At 30.1% G+C, this 19,618-nt stretch overlaps 3 protein-coding genes across 7 annotated transcripts in view; 2 read left to right on the top strand and 1 right to left on the bottom strand.

The window, feature by feature from the left end:
- The first annotated feature begins 1,801 nt into the window (after positions 1–1,801).
- Positions 1,802–7,128, top strand: Cln7 (CLN7/MFS domain-containing 8). Of its 2 annotated transcripts, XM_018518395.1 has the most exons (10): positions 1,802–2,240; positions 3,386–3,539; positions 4,263–4,410; positions 4,506–4,749; positions 4,849–4,937; positions 5,141–5,360; positions 5,620–5,719; positions 6,005–6,139; positions 6,302–6,411; positions 6,549–7,030. In XM_018518395.1, the coding sequence occupies exons 2-10, from the start codon at positions 3,508–3,510 to the stop codon at positions 7,028–7,030; spliced, it is 1,560 nt and encodes a 519-aa protein (XP_018373897.1). In that variant the 5' UTR covers positions 1,802–2,240; positions 3,386–3,507. The 2 variants fall into 2 exon arrangements, with proteins under 2 accessions (XP_018373897.1, XP_018373898.1); XM_018518396.1 differs by lacking the exon at positions 1,802–2,240 and having other exon boundaries at positions 3,508–3,539; positions 6,549–7,128.
- Positions 7,129–9,452: 2,324 nt separating this feature from the next.
- LOC108768118 (zinc finger C4H2 domain-containing protein) lies at positions 9,453–11,514 on the bottom strand. Of its 4 annotated transcripts, none has more exons than XM_018518407.1 (5): positions 11,102–11,514; positions 10,835–11,006; positions 10,157–10,338; positions 9,811–10,035; positions 9,453–9,718 (listed from the first exon to the last, which is right to left on the bottom strand). In XM_018518407.1, the coding sequence occupies exons 1-5, from the start codon at positions 11,158–11,160 to the stop codon at positions 9,589–9,591; spliced, it is 768 nt and encodes a 255-aa protein (XP_018373909.1). In that variant the 5' UTR covers positions 11,161–11,514; the 3' UTR covers positions 9,453–9,588. The 4 variants fall into 4 exon arrangements, with proteins under 4 accessions (XP_018373909.1, XP_018373910.1, XP_018373911.1 ...); XM_018518408.1 differs by having other exon boundaries at positions 9,589–9,718; positions 9,820–10,035; XM_018518409.1 differs by having other exon boundaries at positions 9,589–9,718; positions 9,811–10,020.
- A 1,807-nt stretch (positions 11,515–13,321) lies between these two features.
- Positions 13,322–19,618, top strand: part of Rab11 (RAS oncogene family member Rab11) — a 7,260-nt gene continuing 963 nt past the window's right edge. Inside the window, exons 1-4 of the mRNA XM_018518485.1 lie at positions 13,322–13,747; positions 15,943–16,138; positions 16,730–17,004; positions 17,617–17,773. Coding sequence (XP_018373987.1) covers positions 13,708–13,747; positions 15,943–16,138; positions 16,730–17,004; positions 17,617–17,753 — 648 coding nt within the window. The 5' untranslated portion in view covers positions 13,322–13,707 and the 3' untranslated portion in view covers positions 17,754–17,773. The remainder of the gene's footprint in view (positions 13,748–15,942; positions 16,139–16,729; positions 17,005–17,616; positions 17,774–19,618) is intronic.

The raw sequence follows: 19,618 nt of genomic DNA, 5'->3' as shown, positions 1-19,618 counted from the left end.
CGAATCAACTAATCAGAAGCTTTCCTTTCCTCTCATTCCATGGAAAAGAAGAATTTCGATTGGTTGATTCCATTATGCACTATGTATTATACGTTATGCAAGAGTGTGTGTCGCGACCTTTAAGACTCTAATGCAGCCCTCTGATTGGTTCGTGACTTCTTAAGACCATACTTAAGACTGACTTGAATATAAGATCTGACTATGAATACCGACCTATATCTCATTTATATTTCGCACCGTACTGTAGCAGATCAAAAATGGCGGGCAGTTTGCGCTACTTTTGTAAATCTAGAGCTCAAAGTTATCACACCGACGAGATACTGTTAAAGACCGACATCCTTACGGGAGTTCGCGTCCTTGTGAATATTGAAGTGATTAAGAGTTAAAAACTGATAATATTGTACTAATTTTAGGATTTATTAGTTTAGTAGATATATTTATACATTTATAACTCAATAATACTCGATTTTTCTTTAAAATTGAGATTTCAGTGTTATATATCGTCAAAGTTTGATTATCAATAAAGATGATAAAAAAAAAAATTGAAGAGAAAAAATTGTGATTTTTTTGCAATATATAGGATATTACAGCTTTACAAGTATGTATATTTATTTATGGGACATTTATGTAATAAAAAATCTTTTTAATTTAATAATGTATGAGCCAAATATTTATGTCAATAATAGCAAATTTATATCAATTGTCGGTAATGTCAGCGTTCTTGAATTACCTTCGGGCCCTTTCCTATACCGCCGAAAATTTGCCCAGGGTTAACGGTCTGTAATAATATCTCGTCGGTGGTTATTAGAACGTAGGATGGCTGTCTGGGCAAGTCTGTAGCCGGTCTGTAGTGGTCTGTAGCGGTCTTGTTCAAAGCAGTTTAAAGCTGTAGGGTGCAGCATAAATCTTCCATGTCATATGACATTCCATGTTAATCAACATTTTTTGTACGACCGTTGTTTTGTAAAATGCTAGACCGTTGTCACTATAAATGTCATTCTGTTTTTACAGTGAATAGAATTAGCAGTATAATGGAAAGAATATCTTTTTGTATTTACTCACTCAACCGTAAATAAAGGATCAGAGAAAATGATCGAGGGTTCCCCTGTTATTTTTAGTCCTTTCTTCAGTCTTTTCTCATTGTCTTGCTCTTTTCCTCAATTCCTTGCTCTCTTCCCACTCCGCCGCTAAGCTGAGAAAAATTGAAGGAGAGAAGAGAGAAGGGTGAAAAGAAAACAAAGAGCGGGGAAAGGACTAAAAGTAGAGGATGCGAATACCTATATTCTAGTGTTCTAATATAACGTATATGTACGAAATAAATTTTTGAGGTAAATGGAATATAAATGCACACGGATTGGAAACTTGATCAAAGATGGACAGAAACGATCAAAAATTAATAATGTAATACTCAGACCAAAGCAATTAAAACAAGAAGGATAAAACCATTCCAAAATTACAAAAAAAAAATGATAAATCTATTTTGCATTTGCTTTACACTTTTCTTCTGTTCCCTCCGACATCGGATTATTTATATTACGGCCGGTACTGTGAGTACAGCTAGCTGTTGACCTGGTTGACCGCCGTGTTCCGAAACTCGTCAAAATAAGAAATACTATCTTTTCTTACCGCGAGTGTGTCTACTGGTGTCTACAAAAGAACAGACCCATAAAATCATCTTATTTTGTCGCTCAAATCATCTTATCTTGAATGAGAGAAGAGTGCAAATCGGTGCATGAGTATGTATATACATACATACATCTCGCAACGAAAGTCGCAAAAGTATTATTTTCTAGATGGGAAAGACAAGGGATCGAGATACACCTACATCCTTTTGATGCATTCCAAAGCATCCTCCGATTGATTCGTAAAGAATGGAATCTGTTGATCCCTCACAAAATCAGCTGTTGAATATCGCACGTGTTTTCTTTTATTTTGTCGAGTCAGCAATTCGCTTATCGTGACATCGAGTTTAATTGAATAATGAAAGAGCGTGATTCACCGTTTACTAACTAAGTGACCAAGAAAAACAGCGTCGCCTGAAAGAAAGGGAAAGGAGACCTTGCAGAACTTTTTGACAAAAGATTGCTTCGGCGATATATACGAGTTCGTTCTCAGAATCTTCAATATAATTAACAGAACGACAGTGAAGATAGTAAGATGCAGCGATAAAAGTGCTTGAACGCCTGCAACTATTAATAGATAAAATACATATGTTAGGACAAAAACTACATAATAATTTCGTAAGTACATAAAATTGGAGAACAATGTGACGCAATATTTATAAACGCTCCGAACGTTCATTCTAAACAAAAAATTTAATTGATATTTATGTATTCTTTGTTACTCTTAGATTATTTTTGTATTTCCATTATTTTTCACAGAATTTTTGATTCTCTCTCTCTCTCTCTCTCTCTCTCTCTCTCTCTCTCTCTCTCTCTCCCCTCTCCCTCTCTCTCTCTGCTTTACAGTATCTATTAAATTTTTCCTTAATGTTTTTCTCAATAAAATTATGTCTTCTTTTTCTTATTGTACATAAATATTTATTACTAATTAGGTATATATTCTAACGCAATTTATATTACAACTATATTCTTATCTGTGAAAATATTTTACATGCTTATACATACTCAACATACATTGTCATGTGTTTATCTTGTGACTTTTAAGTATATAATGATACTTTGTTGTGACTTTCAGTTTGTAATAATATCCAATTTATTTAGCATGGATATTTTTATTTGTTTAATTTTTATAAAGTAATATAGAAATATCTAATGTTGTTACAAGATGAAAATGAATTATTTTAATTGTAGATATATAAATTGTAAAAAATAAAAATAGAATATGAATTATTTTATCAAAATATGTATAAGCTATAAGAAATATGTGAAATAAAAAATGTGCATATTTATAAAAATTTGACTTCTAAAAAATATTTATTTTTATCCATTCTTTCTCATTAAAGATAACTGAAAACTTAATCTGTCAACAGCATTCAATTTGTTATCTCTTATCAAGAGGCACTGTAATGTTTCCTATCATATACGTTGCAGTACATCTTAAGCTTCATTAGCACCAACATTAAAACACTGAGTTTTCTGTTTATTTTTTTTCTAATAATTATTATTTAAAAGCACTTTTATTAAGCTATGTATATAAAGACAGTTTCTTATCTTAAGATACAAACTTAGAGCATTTTGTCTATATTACATCTATTTTATATTTTTTGTTATGTACATAATTAGCATTATTATTATGTTAACCTCAACTCAATATAAACGCAGAGATTTAAATATACCTTCATATTTCGTTATTGATAGAATTATGTGCAATATAATTTTAATATAAACACTTAATTTCATATTTCTCTTTATTTATGTAATAGGTTGGTGGTTTGTGTTGTATATTGATGCTTTGTAAGGGTGCTGAAATTTGTACCATTGAGATTTGTACAACAAATTTTCAATCCTTTAAATGTAGAAGAAGATAGTACAAAACGTTTTTTTAATGGATCGTCTTAAGAAATTTTTCGTCAAAAGGTAATTTTATTAAAAATTTTTATTATTGATTATTAGAGATATTAATGTTACAAATAAAGCCAGAGTAATTTTATTAACTGGAAATACATGTAATACCATTAAATATAAAATACCTAATGTATTTTTTCTGCAGATGAATATACAAGGTGTAAGTTTTTGCCAAGCGCTTTTGTGTAGATAGAACCGACTAAATTGAATCAAAAAGTCCTCTATCATTTTGCAATTTTCGCAATAGTTAACAAGATATTAATTACTAAAAATTGTCAAATATTAGTCTTCAATAATTTTTACTCAAATACTATCAATTTCACAGAAAAACTGCAAGAGACAAAAATCATTAATTTTCTTCTCATAGAACTCTAAGAATTTTTTCAGAATTTTTACTCAACTTTTTACTGCACTGCATTTTCTTATTTTTACCAACGAGAAAATATGATATTAAAAAATTTTGAAAAAATTCTCAGAACTTTATTAGAAGAAAATAAGTAATTTTTGTCTCTCGCTGTTTTTCTGTAAAGTTGATAGTATTTGAGTAAAAAATTATTGAAGACCAATATTCAGCGATTTTTAGTAATTAATATCTCGTTAACCATTACGAAAATTGCAAAATGGTAGAGGACTTTTCGACTCAGTTTAGTCCGCTGTATCTACACAAAAACGCTTAGTAAAAATTTACGGGACACCTTGTGTATATATACAAACATAAGATATTGATTTTTTTAGACAAACTGAACTACCTATTGACAATTTAGAGACTGAACTTGAAAGAAAAGAAAGATGGAGGAGTATCTACACAATTTATTTTACTATGTTCTTAATGTCACTTGGCTTCAGTATTATACTTACTGGAGTTTGGCCGTATTTAGGCAAGGTGTGTAGTATACATGACCAAGATATGTATTGATAATAAAGTTATAAAAAAATTATGATTATATATACTTAAACATACATGTGTATATGTTTCAGTTGGATCCTACTGCAGGAAAAGAATTTATGGGTTACGTAGTGGCAGCTAATCCACTTGGACAAATGTTGTTTTCACCTCTGGTAGGTTGGTGGGGCAATAAAAGAGGATCAGTAAGATTGCCGCTTTTAGTAACTTTAGCATTGTTTACTATCTCATCAGCAGCTTATAGTATTCTTGAAATGATACCTGGTGATAAAAAGAATTACATGCTTGTTGCCAGATTTTTCGTTGGCGTTAGTTCTGGTAAGTTCTTTTCTAATTTTTATATCATATTAACTCTTATATATATATTTAAGGTATTTTGATTTTGAATTAGTTGTAAACATATGTCATTTCTTGCAGCTAATATTGCTGTAGCAAGATCTTATCTATCTGCAGCCACAAAACTTTCAGAACGCACACATGCAGTTTCTATGGTATCCCTAGCACAGGTAATTTTTTGTTATTGTATTTTATGTTAAAAGATGTAATAGATAAAACAATTATATTATAATTTTTTAAAGTGTTATATTTATTAATTTAATAATGATAATAAAATGATTTAATACTTTGCTAAAAATTTATATATTTTTATAAAGAATATAATTAAATAAGTGTATTGAATGAATACATGTGAAAAAAGCAATACATTTAGGTCCTAGGTTTTGTGGTGGGTCCTGGATTGCAGGCTGCTGTAACACCTCTTGGAGATCATGGTGTAACATTTCTGATGCTACCTTTAAACATGTACACAGCAGCTGGTTGGATTAACGTAATAATGGGAATTTTTAATTTTATCTTTTTATTACCATGGAACTTTAAGGAGCATAAAATTGCAATAAAAGAAGCTATGCGTGATGAAGGTAAAGCTACAGGTATGTAATAAATTCATAATATTTTTGTTATATTAATCTTTAAGTTTGATGTAATTTAAAAAAATTTTAATAATTCATAAAGATTGATCATAATGAATTAATTTCTCATTCCATTTTTATATTACATATTTACATATATATCTTGGATATGCTCCATGATTTTATTTCCAAGTCTCAATTAAATTATATATATATATATATATACACATACATACATACATACATACATACATAATAATAGAATTTATTGCATTTGCAGAAAAAGAAACGTGGAAAGCCATAAAACCGGACTATTTGGCTTCATGGACTTTAATTTGTGGATTCTTTGTTTTGGTTTTTAATTTTGTTCTTCTTGAGACGTAAGTGCATCCATTTTTTGATATTTGTTTAAAAATAATTAAAAAACAATTGAAAATAATTAAAATAGGAGGAAGAGAGAGAATAATTGAAAATTTATATTTTATTTAAGAAAGCAAAACTAATAACTTGATTTAAAAAAAAATTTGATATTTTAATTGTTAATTTAAAAACGTTAATGTGAGTCTATTGTAAAATAATATTAAAATTAAGATCATCGATTGAAATCTTGGTTTACTAAATAAAAAGTTTTAGTTAACAAATATATGTCATCTTTTTTCGTGTAGTCTTGGTACTTCTCTTACCATGGATCAATTTGCTTGGACTAAAAAGGAAGCGCTATATTATATGGGAATCCTAATGAGCGTTGGAGCTGTGATAGCCTGTATTACATTTACTATGATTGGACCACTTTGTAAAAAGTAATTATATTATGATGAAATTACAATCTTTTTAGGATAAATAACTAATATTTAAACAATATAAAAATATTATTTTATCGCTATATAACGTTTATGATTTATAAGTAAATGATATCTTTCATTTTATATATGCTATTAAAAAAAATACGTACTTCTTTATAGATTTGCAGAACGTAAAGTAATGTTATGGGGTGGATTCTTTTTTATGGTGATTGGACGAGTACTATGTATCCCATGGGGCCCAGATCCTCCTATAATTGGAGATTTTGGACGTGAGTATCTATCTCTCTATTAAATAAAAAAATATTTTTAAAAGTTATATATTTTTATATCTCATATATACTAAAACATAGATTTCTTTATGCGTATTATGACAACTTTATAATGAAAGTGCTTCAATATCTTGTAGCATATAATAATATCACGACAGATGCCAATGGTACAGAAATCGTAGGATGCCCTATTACTCAAGAATGGTGCCTATATACTCCGCAAATCACGATTACTCAATTTTTGATTGGTTACGCCTTTACATCTATAGGTTATCCTATAGGAGTTACTTTGATGCAAACTATATTTAGCAAAATTCTCGGTCCGCGTCCACAAGGCGTGTGGATGGGTTTAATGACAGGTGCGGGTTGTGCGTCTCGCGTTTTAGGTCCGGTATTTGTAGGCTTCATTTATACTCGCTTAGGAACATATCATACTTTTGGTATCACTGGCGTAATGCTAATCGTTTCTATGTTGTGGTTACAACTTGTAAATAAACGTTTGATTGCACCAGAGCTAAAGAAAGGCAATGAAGTGCCGAACAAACAAGAAAAAGATGTCGAAATTCCATTAGTTCATTTAAGATCTGATAATACTCAAACATCGCGTGAAACTGTATAATTAACGGAACATCAGTTCGTAATTGTGATAATTCAAGTTGTCTTGGCGGAAAAAATTATCTTTTTGTGCAATGTGCAATAAATTTTATATAAACATTACAAACGTTGTTTAGATAATGCAAATTAATTTATATTTTTTATAAATGTTTATACAAATTACTATTACATTTTTTAAATGTATAGATATTTTATAAAAATTTTATACAGTTACATGCTAAATATGATCAAAAAATAGATAGTCTCAGAATAATTATAAGTATAACAATACTGAGATAATAATAATAAAGAAATTGTTCATAAAAGTGCTCAAAACTTTCTAGTGACACAATTTTATTAAATTTTTTATATAAATTTAAATTCACTAATGTTATATTGATTATATCGTCATATTACAATATGATAATGATTAATTATAATATGACATTAAATGTTAATGAGATTTGGATTATGAAGACGATGAAAACTTGCCATAGGTAATGCAAATGGTATTCGTGAACTATTCTTCCATTATTTTTTGCTTGAAGAGAAATTATAACTTTGAAATATTGAATAATTATTAGGATATATTTTTGATACTATAGTGCTTAATATTTTTAAGGAGAATAGCACGTGTGCGTGTACAGATAAATACTAACATAAAAATTGTAAGTTTTACATACACTGAAATCTACTCCTCCAGCATTTTAATTGATTGCAAAACAGAAAATAGCACAAAAAAGTAAATGTCTAATCTGTATTTTATATGCATTTTTATATACTTATGCTCGTCTAGATATTAAAATTATGTTTATCATTTTTGAAGATTAAAATTTATATTATGATTATATTTAAGAATTCGAATCATGTACAAATAATAGAATAACATAGAAGAGCGCCATTATATTTTCTGAAATGTAGACTTTTTAGCTGAATTTCTTATATGATTTATCTTTTTTTTTCTTTTTACGTTAAAGTAAAAATTGAAAGATGAACTTTGCAAAGTTCAGCTAAAAAGAACATATATATATATATATATATACAAATAAATCAAATCGTAGTAAATAGCAGGTGATATGAAATTTGATTGTGTATTAAGCAATTATCAAAGACTTATTGACGAATTGAATTTTTTCTTAAAAGTATTTTGTTACTAGTACAATAACCATTTTTGTTCAAAATACATTTAGATGTTGGAATGTTCATGAGATTGTAACATTTATAAATTGTATATTATGTTAATTGTTTATATAAGTTTAACATAAATGCAACATGAATCAATGCAAGAGTGTAAAAGAGGTACAGTCTACTTTTTACTTTTTCATATAGCTTGAAGAGCAAAGACTGACCTAATTAAAATTTTATAAAATTGTTTTACATTAAGAAATAAATAGTTGATATTACACAGCAATAGATATTACTGCTAACTACTGTTTAATTTCCTAATAAATACTTCAAAAGACAATACTGTGAAAAATTGTGATATAAATAATTCACATTTATCTTTAAAAACTCATAATTAAATATATTAGTTTTGGCAAATAGTTGAAAAACTTCAATAAAATATAGTAAATTTTAGAACATAATTAGCGTTATTATAAAAAGAAATATGAGCTATATATATTTTCAAAGTGCAATTAAATCCATAAATCAATGATTAATATTTTTTTAAAGATGCAATATTTTAAGATAATATATAGGTAACACTAAAAGTTTTTGGAAGATGACATGTTCAAACGTTTCATATAGATTTTTTATTGTACTCGACAATTAATAACAAATATTTGGATGATCAAAAAATTGTTAACATTGCAGAAACGGCAATCAAAAGTTAATATTTGGTTATAAATCCGGTACAATAATACTTTCATTACATAAGAGAAGTATATAAAAGTGAAAGATTAATATATGTATTTCTCATGAAATAATAAAGAATTATTTCATTTATGCATTTATAGAAATTTTCAGTGTTGCCTATATATACTAAGGTATATTTTTCTAATATTTGTATACACTGAAAATAATTTAAATATGTTTAATAACAAATAAAACTGTATGTGGTATTTACATTATTATATTTTATGACTAATGAAAATAAAGTGGTGAATATAAAGTTATAATAAATAATTTGTATATATATTGCCCTTCTTTGTAAATACTAATTCTTTTCTAATTTATTTTAACAATAACGAAAATTGTTAGAATACACTAATACATAAATTTCTCAATACTTGATATAGACAAAGATAAATTAAACTAATTGTCAAATATTAGATTTTTATTTTTATTTCTCTAATTATAGTAGAAATTATTTGATTTCTATCTTTTCTTACATTCTTCTTATATATTCATAACATACGTGAATACAATAAAATCTTTAATACTAAAAAAAGCTGTCTTCAAAAAATGACACATTATATAAACATATAGATTCTCATAAATGCTGTGCTATCACTTATAAATGCTAATGATACGATAAGAGTGCATGGTTACTATGGATTATAAAAATGATTAATACATGTCTTTTCTTAACATGAATTGTAGAAATGCGGATTATTCATACAAATAGTCATAGAATTATAATTAATCTTTCTTCTTTGGTTTCTTAGGATTACGCGATCGCGATTTTGCTTTGCAAAGTGGGCAAATTGGTGCATTCCTATGAATTTGTTGATGGCACGAAAGGCAAGACTTCATAGGCGGCGGTTGTTGCCTGTAAAGCGATAGAAATATTATATTACAAAATTGGTAACAAGTAATATTTTCAATTTTACATAAAAAATATAATAAGGGGACGAGATATACCAGTGGTACCTGAATGTTGGAGCAGGCGGCCCTGGGGCTGGCGGTAATGGTCTAGGCTCTGGTTTACTCGGCCCTTGAAGCGGTTGCGGAGCTAAGAAAGGTGTAGAACCACCTGGATGTCCAGGATGGTGTAGTCCAAGTGGTGGTAACAAGTCATCACCTCGTACTTCTACTCTCCATTCCGCTTTTTGCATTGGACGTTCAAAGTAACTATGAACAAACCGTCTACACAATAAAAGTTTGACTCAGCTCAGTCCATAATGTCAATCTCCACTTATTGGCTGATACTACGTGCATCACTCTTACTGCTGATCTTCAACAGCTTCGTGATAGTAAAGGTACTTACTCAGGGGAGATAAGATCCGATTCAGTTTCGTACAACTCTGGTAACCTTTCCAAACCCAAGAATTCTCTGCGCATACGATCAATGTCGTGTTTCAGTGGTTGATAATCATTGTTATGAATTAGTTTAGCAGTTTCCCTCGCCCTGTTACGTGCTTCCTCTGCTTGCTTGATCACTGATTCCATCTAATCAAAAGTAAACTTTATTATTAAGATTCTATATAATTCCAATATATTCCATACAATTATATTTTGATTGTATTTCAAAATTTACTGCCATAAGGCTTATTCTTTTTAGCTAAATTGCGTAGGTAATTTTTCTCTCTTTTTATGTTGGAGAGGCAAAGAGAAAAGATAAACTATTTCAAGAAATTCAGCTAAAAAGAACAAATCTAGTAATGAAACTATCTTAAAGTATAGACTTTCAATGTATAATATAATTCTAAAGTACATGTAAAATAAACTATAAATTTTCAACTGACAGTAAATTTTGGAATAGTTTCTATCTTGGGGTCTGTTCTTTATTCCTGCACTAGACCACAATATAATTTTTTCTTACTTTAGCTAAATATCAAATAAATCTCTATTTCACTTCACAAGTTCCAAAAGCGTATATATACTAGCTCAGCTATAAAAAACAGACCTTTGCTTGTGGAAACAAAAACCAAGTAATGCAATTCACCGCATTGATGTCTGCATGTATCTGACGTAATTCCTCTACGTGTGCCATTTTCTCCTGCATCAGCAAATCCATCTCCTGCTTGTATTCTAATAAACATTTCTCCTCCTGTTCAGTCTGTTCCACCTCTTGCAATATTCTCTGTTTCAGTTTCTCCAATTGAAGGGTCTTTGACCTGTGAGGAGCACAACAAAATGAAACACCCAGTCGAATAAATTTCTTATGCAATGTATGAAAAGACAAGTGTCAAACGAGACTGCGTCCTCATACCTAATGTCTTTTAAAGCTTCTAACTTCGCAAAAATCACTGCCGTTTCGGACGCCGACATGCCGGAGGTTAATCCTCGTTATTTACGATTGCTTGCTCACGGAACTTTAACAGCGATTTCCACTGAACTGGAGTTCGACTACTGCATATTCAAATTCAATATCGGAGCGATTAATGCGATTAACGAGAAACAAAAAAAGCGTTTCGCAGGAAGGGAGTTACTCCGGGAGTTACGCGCGATTAAAGGGACTCCGTGAACCGGGACTTTGACGGTGCTGTTTAACAGAATTATCAAACAGCTTATAGCGGTCGCGAGAGCACAGCGGACTCGGTTCATCAATCGCTTTTTTTTTTCTTTTCACCCGCGTAAGATAGCGAACTTGAAATCTATGCAACGAGATGAACGCGACGCGCCATCTGGGATGCTGAGGCTCGTAATCTCGACAGGCGCTCCAATTCAATTTCCTACGATTTTTTTCTCGCGTCCTGCAGTCTTTGAACGATTCGCGATTTGCGTCAAAATTCACAATGGAATTCCATAGAATATTTCAAAAATTGAAAAATCGTGCGCGTATAAATGAGCTATACGTTGAAATGCACACGTACAGCAAAATATGCGACTTATTAAATTATAAATAAATCCCCATCTTGAAATTTGACGAATACATAAATATAAAACGCGCAAAATAAGATATGTTTCATTTGTTTCTCGAGAATTTTCGCCTCTTTGTCGAGCCGCACACTTTTCATACACTTACATTTAAGGCTTATAAATATACTGATTAATTAGTGATTAATTAATTTAAAGGACAAAATTGTAAACAGCCACGTTTCTCAATTATAATTCGTTATCCTCAATCACACAAGTTAGTGATTTCCACAAGTTAAACAACAAGAAATTAATAATTTTATTATTTGATTCTAAAATAAATATCACGGTATTTTACTTGACATGTTGTATTATAAAAGTAAAGATAAATTATGTAAATATTAGTAAAAACGGATATTGATCGCTATAATATAACGTTATTAACGTCTATGTATATTAATTATATCCATTTGTATTAATTTAGATTAATTACTTTAATCTCGAGATTTAACTTAACTAATTTAATTGTATCTTTTTTTATTTTTAAAAATTAGAAAAAGATACAAAGTAAATAAAATCAAAATTAAAGTTAATCGATCTACACTAGTTGAAATGGACATTTTTATGTGTTTGTCCGATTTCGCGTTTAATTTTGTTCGATTTATATAATAAAGATCGCGGTACAGTATACATAATTGCTTCAGTTATTTAAGATTCGAACGGCCATATTTAGCACAAACGCAAGAGACATATGAATAATAATGTACCATTGATCTCTATTTAACCCTGGAATAGAGCGAGTGACGTAGTGCGTTACCTAACTTTCTTAATGCTTCGCTCCGATAAAAAATCCTTAACTCAGCTCTAACAATTATTATATATTATCTCTCGATATTGCATAATTTTAAGCCGAACGAACGACGCGTTTCTGTTAAATAAAGATGATTCCATTTGATTTTATTTATGGGAAATATAATAGTTAATTAAATAATTGAAATGTACGTTGACGTTTTATTTGCATAAATAACGTCACGAGACTCATTCATGAAAAAAGATGAAAATTACAAAAGTGAGCAAATTCATGAGATGTTGAGACTAATAAAGTTATAAATATTCGTTCATTTTTATTTTTTATTTATAATTTTACTTTGTTTCAAGAATTCAAGAACTATATAATAAGCCCTCAGTTTCTTTTCTTTTAATTTCCCTCTCATTTTCACAAATTTTCTATCTTCTTTATCTTCCGCCAATATTTTATCGACAACGGTAAACGTTGCAAGTTTCCAGAAAACAAAAGTATACGTAGATGACTCCACGTGCACCATTTTTCGACACAACTCGTGAGATCGCCGATTTCAATTGGTCTTGTAAATCGATCGTTGGATAGAAAATCGTCACGATTCAACGAACAGAAGCATGCGAATCACAAAGCCGGAAAGAAAGGAACGTAACAGCGGAGGGTGTGACCGAAGTGGGCAAGCGACAACCCTCATAAATCTCCGTTTCCCCTCGATTTATCCCAGGGTGCGTCCCAAGTCCCAACCCAAGGAGACAGTGATGAGTGAGGAGATTCCCGTTTTCAAGCGAGCGCGGTCGGGGTTGCGCGCGGGCGCACGCGCTCGAGGATTGCGCATGCGCGGTCCGTCAGGCCCTGGAGGGGCGTAGAAAGGAGGCCATATTGTACAGTTAAATTGAAAGAACGAAAATAATTGTATCGCCGTTGGCCGATCGCTCGCGCTCGCACCGCCATCGGTTCCCCCGGTCTTCTGTTCCCCCGTTATCGTTCGCGTGCGACGGCGAATCCCTTTGCCAACGCTTTGCGTCGCCCGTTCACGTCCGCGGCGGAGCCAGGAGAAGCGAGAGAGCTACGAGCACACGCACGGGAGCCAATCGGCGGCTCCTCGGCCTTCTCTGCCCTTTGTATATAAGCCATACGTCGTCGCAGTAGCGCGGTTCCAATCCCCCGGGGGTAACCGACGTCGGTTCGCTGAGAAGTGCTTGTTGCTCGCTGCGGTCAAGATGGGCACTCGGGACGACGAGTACGATTATTTATTTAAAGGTAAATCGCCACTTCGCTCTCTTTCTCTCTCTTTCTCTCTCTCTCACGCCCTTTCTTCCTCTCTTTCTCTCTCTCTCCTGAATGTGTGACTAATTTTTTTTTCATACTCGGAAGATGCTCCCCATCGTGACTTTGTGTCTGCGATCGACGAGTATCGTTCCCATTTTCGCCGCGGCGACGACGTACGTCACGCCAAACGTCACCTCGTGAACGACGACCGACCGGAGTCGCCTGTCCGTGGCGAAACGCGCGCGCGATGACATCAGAAACGATGACCCACCATCGCAGCTACGTCTCGCGAGGAGAGCGTTCTGTCGTGATTCCTCGGGGCGACTTCCTGGTCGACGGCTCCGTCGATTTCGGACCTTCTCTAGATATCCCTCTCCCACCTTTCCTCCTGTCTTCTCTTTATCCCGCCCCTAAACTCGGCTGTTCTTTCTCCGCGCCGTGAAAAACGCCTGCGATTTATACATTACGTATGTAATTGGGCGCGATATAGACACGTATCGAATACGTGCGATGGTGTTATATATATTCGTTGTCCGTCGTGCGAGTATATACACGCGTGAATCCGTGTGCGTGTGACATGTTTGAAATTTCTTTCGGCCTTGTCATTCCGCATCATCTGCACTTTCGTAGAACAGAAGGAGAGACAGAGAAAGAGTGAGAGAAGGGGAGGGGGAAAGAGAAAGAGAGCAAAGATACTAGAAACGCTATCGTCAACTCTCTCTCGTCAGCTGGTTGTATCTATCTAAGGATCCAGATACACTGAAAAGCACAAGCAATGGAAACAGGGAATATCACAAAGATAATAAACTTTGACCTATCAGAAACCATGTATCAATGCATATTTCTGATAAGTTGAAATCTATGTGTTTTCCCTATCTCTATTGTCTCTATGCTTATTATTGTTTCTAGTCTTTATTTTCTATTGATTTTTTGAGACAGTTAACATTATCTCCACGCCTGCGGGTTTAGAAGCGTGTGTGTGTGTGTGTAGAACCATTCGTTATTTAGTATTGCTATTTTATTGGTGCTTCCATCAATTTAGTCGATCTTGACCCTTGACTTGATATATCATAAGATATAATGTAATCATATATTGTATTTGATCACTGTCACTGTCGTGATCTGAATACACAGTGTTATAGGAGGTAGATAAGTTGGATTAATTCTATTTCTTTTTGTTATTAAAACTTTTTTTTAATAAATCATGATTTATATGCAAAATCAATTGTATGGAGCTGATTTTAAAGACAGGAATTCAATATTTTTTTTCTATATCAACAAAACTATTTTTATGTATTGAATAATTAAATGTTTAATATAAATTTAGCTTTAGATAAATAAGTAAATATGTATAATATAATGTATGGTATACATATATATACGAGTACATATACATTATGTTTATATTTCTTACTTTGAAAGAGCAAATGTAGAATGAGATCCCCACCATGCCTTATTTTCCATGCTTTATGTTTGAATAGTAATTTATAGAAAGAATAGTCATACATACTATATATATGCTCGCTTTACATGATCATGATGTGTCACTGATTTACTGATACCTCTGACATAACTTTTTTAGTTTCATATAATTTTTTCAGACAAAGATTTCTGTGCAGTGTTTATTATTTTTATGACTATTTAATGTTTGCGTTTATTATTCAATGGTTCTTTATTTTATGCAATGATAAATATAAAATTTAGAATTTTACTTTATTGTTGGATAGAAATTGTTTGATTTTGGAAAATCTGTTGCTAACAAAGTTGTTCACTTTAAAACAGATTTAACTGTTTCATAATATATAGTTTTTATGTAAGAAAGATTGTTAAGCAAAAACTGTTTCAAATATCTTAAAATATATATAAAATATATTTTTTTATTTTGAACTATAAAATTTATATTTGATCTTCAAGATAATACGAGATACTAAAAAATTCCTATCTCTGTCATTATCTTTAGATAATAATCACTACAATTATATGTACCTATAATTTCTTAATATTTTAAAGCAATTGCAATCAAGCAATTGTATATGAGCTAATATATCAAGATGAGAAAAATAAAAATACAACTAGAAAACTACTTACCACAAAATGTTTCTTTCAATGGTTCAATGATTCTGTCAATCTCATAAAACTTAATCGTTACAAAACATTTTTCTAATTAATTCTCTTCGTCTTTTCAGTTGTTCTCATTGGAGATTCTGGAGTAGGAAAAAGTAATCTGCTATCCCGATTTACAAGAAACGAATTCAATTTGGAATCGAAGTCTACCATCGGAGTCGAATTTGCAACACGCAGTATACAAGTAGATGGTAAAACCATCAAAGCCCAAATTTGGGATACAGCTGGGCAAGAGCGTTATCGTGCGATTACCTCTGCGTAAGTTTAATTTTACATTTAGGATAAAAAAAATATGAAGGTAATAATAGCTTATTTACAATTATTTTAAGTAATGCCATATGAATTATAACATGAAAGTTATATTCTTTAATGTTACTAAAAATATTAAGAAACAAAAAGCAGACAGAACATTCTTAACAGAACTTTTGTTCTTTAAATTAAGTTATAACATGTTATGAAAGCTTTGATCTTTTTTAGTAAAAGTTACATTTTGTAGGCAGTTACTTATTATTATTATTATTAATTTTATTAGAATGATTACATCATATTCAGATATTCTTGCAATTAAACTTAAAAGAATAAGTTTTGAAAATTTGATATATTATGATACAATTGAACTTAATAGAAAAATTATAATTGATTATGTATTAATGAGACTTGTCAAAATTATTTTATTTTTAAAGTTATTATACGATTAAACTTCTATTATTTTTTAAAAATTAATTATATATTTTTAAAAATGTAGACAAACAAAAGTGTAGAAACTTATTTCACCTAAAATTGATATTCATTAAACTTGATATACGACATATACTGTACATATATCAATAACCTTTCTCTAATTACTAGATATTACCGCGGAGCAGTTGGTGCACTACTCGTGTATGATATTGCAAAACACCTGACGTATGAAAATGTAGAAAGATGGTTACGAGAATTACGGGACCATGCTGACCAGAATATTGTGATCATGTTAGTGGGAAATAAGTCAGACTTAAGGCATCTGCGTGCTGTTCCAACTGACGAGGCTAAAGCGTTTGCTGAGAGAAATGGCTTATCTTTCATTGAAACATCCGCTTTAGATTCTACTAACGTTGAGACAGCGTTTCAAAACATATTAACAGGTAACTCTCTTAATTATAATTTTGTATATAGAATTTATTGTTTTCAAAACGGATTACAATCTCATACTTTTTCCACTCAAAAATTAACTTTTTAATCAATTTCTTTTAAATTCAGATGCATATAAAAAATCAAGGTTTGACTATATGCTTTCTATTTAGCGACACAAGTTGACACAATCATTATCTTTCTTAGTGAATAATAAAGATAAAATATCACTTGTGTCGAGACTTGTATTACTAAATAGAAAGCATGTAGTCTTTCTACTAATAGTTTTTCCTACAGAGCTATACCTTATCCAATGTTGTTTCATAAAATTAGCATATACTGAATTGATTATTAAACATTGGAAACCATGTTAGAACCGTAATTGCTATAATTTTTATTATAAAATATAGAATTTTTTCATTTTACGATAGTGGAAATTACAATTTTACAATAGAATTAAAATTGTGTTTTTGCATTAAAATACTATTGTAATTTTTAAATATTTTTTCGATATCTAATATATATTACACTTTATTAAGATAAATACTTGCCTGTATCAGAGTTAATATTTATTGTATGATAAATATCATGCGTATTTTGTTTCATTTAATAAAAATTTTTTACAGAAATATACAGAATCGTATCGCAAAAACAGATACGAGACCCACCTGAAGGTGATACAATCCGGCCACAAAATGTAGAACAAATTGAAGTCAAACCAACGATGAATGCTGAGGGAGTGCGTAAGCAGTGCTGCCAGTGACTCACCTTGTTGCTTAAAATGTGTGTACACATATATACAGTATGAATATCATGGAAGTACAGTTGGGGATAATATTTAATTTCTAACGGAAAAGATTTCGTTTATGATGCAGTAAAAAGTTTCTGGAATGATCATTTGTATAATAGGATAGATTTAATATAAGAAAACTATATGGTTAGTTTATTATATTATTAATGTTAACTTGATTGTAAATTGAGTTAATTTTAACATATATCAAAATTAAATATTACTAAAGACACTTCTATCATGTTTCTTTCATTCCAATAATTTGTATTCTACTGTTGACCGTATTGAAGTTGTTTATTTCTATCATGTACATATAACTTACAAAGTCTGTTATACATAATTTTCTAAAATAATTAAAATAATTAACTAAATTAAAATATTTAAGTTTTTTTTCTTCAACGGATTGTGTTGCAGATTTAGAATCTACATAAGATATTTCAAAATAACTAAATGTCTTTTTAATATATTTTTTGATTAATTTAAAATTGACATTTTTTTCAATGGATATGTCAAGTCAATGTTTTTTTCGAATAACTAATGTTCGAAAATAAAAAATATTTATGAATCAAATTTCAAGAACAAATGAATAATAAAACTATACTCTTCAAATAATTTTAAGAATTTCAACGTGAGACTTACATATAAAAATACTGAAAATTGGAATATCGATAATAAGGATAAAGGATTTCTAGAGAAAGAAAACAAAATGAAGGAAATATTGACTTTCAATTGATTAAAGAATTTGTTGTTAAAAGGACACCCGATGACTTTCGAATATTCTATATCGTTAGATCACAAATGCTTTATAAAATATAAAAATCAGTTCGTGTTCAACAATAAATATGTATCAATAAATATGTTGCAAATTATTTTCTATAACAACTTACTTTTAAATTATTAAATACTTTAAAATATCTCAAGGTGGAATATCTTTAATACATTTGTGAAACTAATTTTTTGTATATATAATAATTTTTCCACTAATATTATTAGTACCATATTTGATTCAATATATAATTTTATATATATATATATACATATACGTATAGATAATATTTAAAAAATTTTGTGCTTTAATTTTTAATATGAGAGAAATCATTTCAGTTTTTCTTAATTATTATACATAGTAATTATAAAATATTTCAAAAATTCGAAATGAAAATAGATATCAAGCATTGATAGGATGATTCACGTATAATCTAGGTGATTTCTGACGTCATCATAAAGAAAGTTTACGTAAGCGTGGATGTGATTCCGAGTAATTACAGAATTATGTAATATTCGTAGATTCTAAGAAACGTATCTATGATTTCACATTATTAATTAATTTATTTAAACTTTTTTTTGCGTAATAGTAATAGTAATAATAAATATATTTTTGCATATAAATATAAAGAGAGAACGCAACAAAAAACAAACTTTATTGTTTTATTCGTTGTTTGTACAATTTTTTTGTTTTCCTTTAAGACAACCATATATCCGTAATTCTTTAGAATCATTAAGCCATGCTTATGTTTTTTTTTCTACTAAGAAAATTTCTTCAGGAATTAGATTCTAAAGTTATGCTATGTGACATATTGAGTACTTTGTATACTTGTTTATTATTATCCAAATATTTTTAAGCTTTTTCAAGTACATTTTTTTTCAAAACTGATAATTCCATAATATATACACAATATTAATTTAATTATATTGAGTTACTTAATCTCATACTTCAATAAAGACATATGTTAATATTTGTACATTTAAATACATTTAAAATATGTCTGAGAAGATACATAAAATACATGAAAAAGATATGTTAATGATCGAGTCAATAATAAAAGAGTATTATATAT

Source organism: Trachymyrmex cornetzi, unplaced genomic scaffold, assembly GCF_001594075.2.
Source record: "Trachymyrmex cornetzi isolate Tcor2-1 unplaced genomic scaffold, Tcor1.1 scaffold75, whole genome shotgun sequence".
In the NCBI taxonomy this organism is placed as follows: Eukaryota; Metazoa; Arthropoda; class Insecta; order Hymenoptera; family Formicidae; genus Trachymyrmex; species Trachymyrmex cornetzi.
The sequence above is the reverse complement of the archived record's forward strand: the minus strand, read 5'-3'. Positions and strand labels throughout refer to the sequence as shown.

Excerpts from the sequence above, each read along its gene's own strand:
- Cln7 (XM_018518396.1), top strand. The coding sequence starts at position 3,508 with ATGGATCGTCTTAAGAAATTTTTCGTCAAAAG. Across the intron at positions 3,540-4,262 it reads AAGAAATTTTTCGTCAAAAG|ACAAACTGAACTACCTATTG; the intron begins GTAATTTTATTA and ends TGATTTTTTTAG. Across the intron at positions 4,411-4,505 it reads TTTGGCCGTATTTAGGCAAG|TTGGATCCTACTGCAGGAAA; the intron begins GTGTGTAGTATA and ends TATATGTTTCAG.
- LOC108768118 (XM_018518407.1), bottom strand. The coding sequence starts at position 11,160 with ATGTCGGCGTCCGAAACGGCAGTGATTTTTGCGAAGTTAGAAGCTTTA. Across the intron at positions 10,339-10,834 it reads TACATGCAGACATCAATGCG|ATGGAATCAGTGATCAAGCA; the intron begins GTGAATTGCATT and ends ACTTTTGATTAG. Across the intron at positions 10,036-10,156 it reads TCGGATCTTATCTCCCCTGA|ACGGTTTGTTCATAGTTACT; the intron begins GTAAGTACCTTT and ends TTTATTGTGTAG.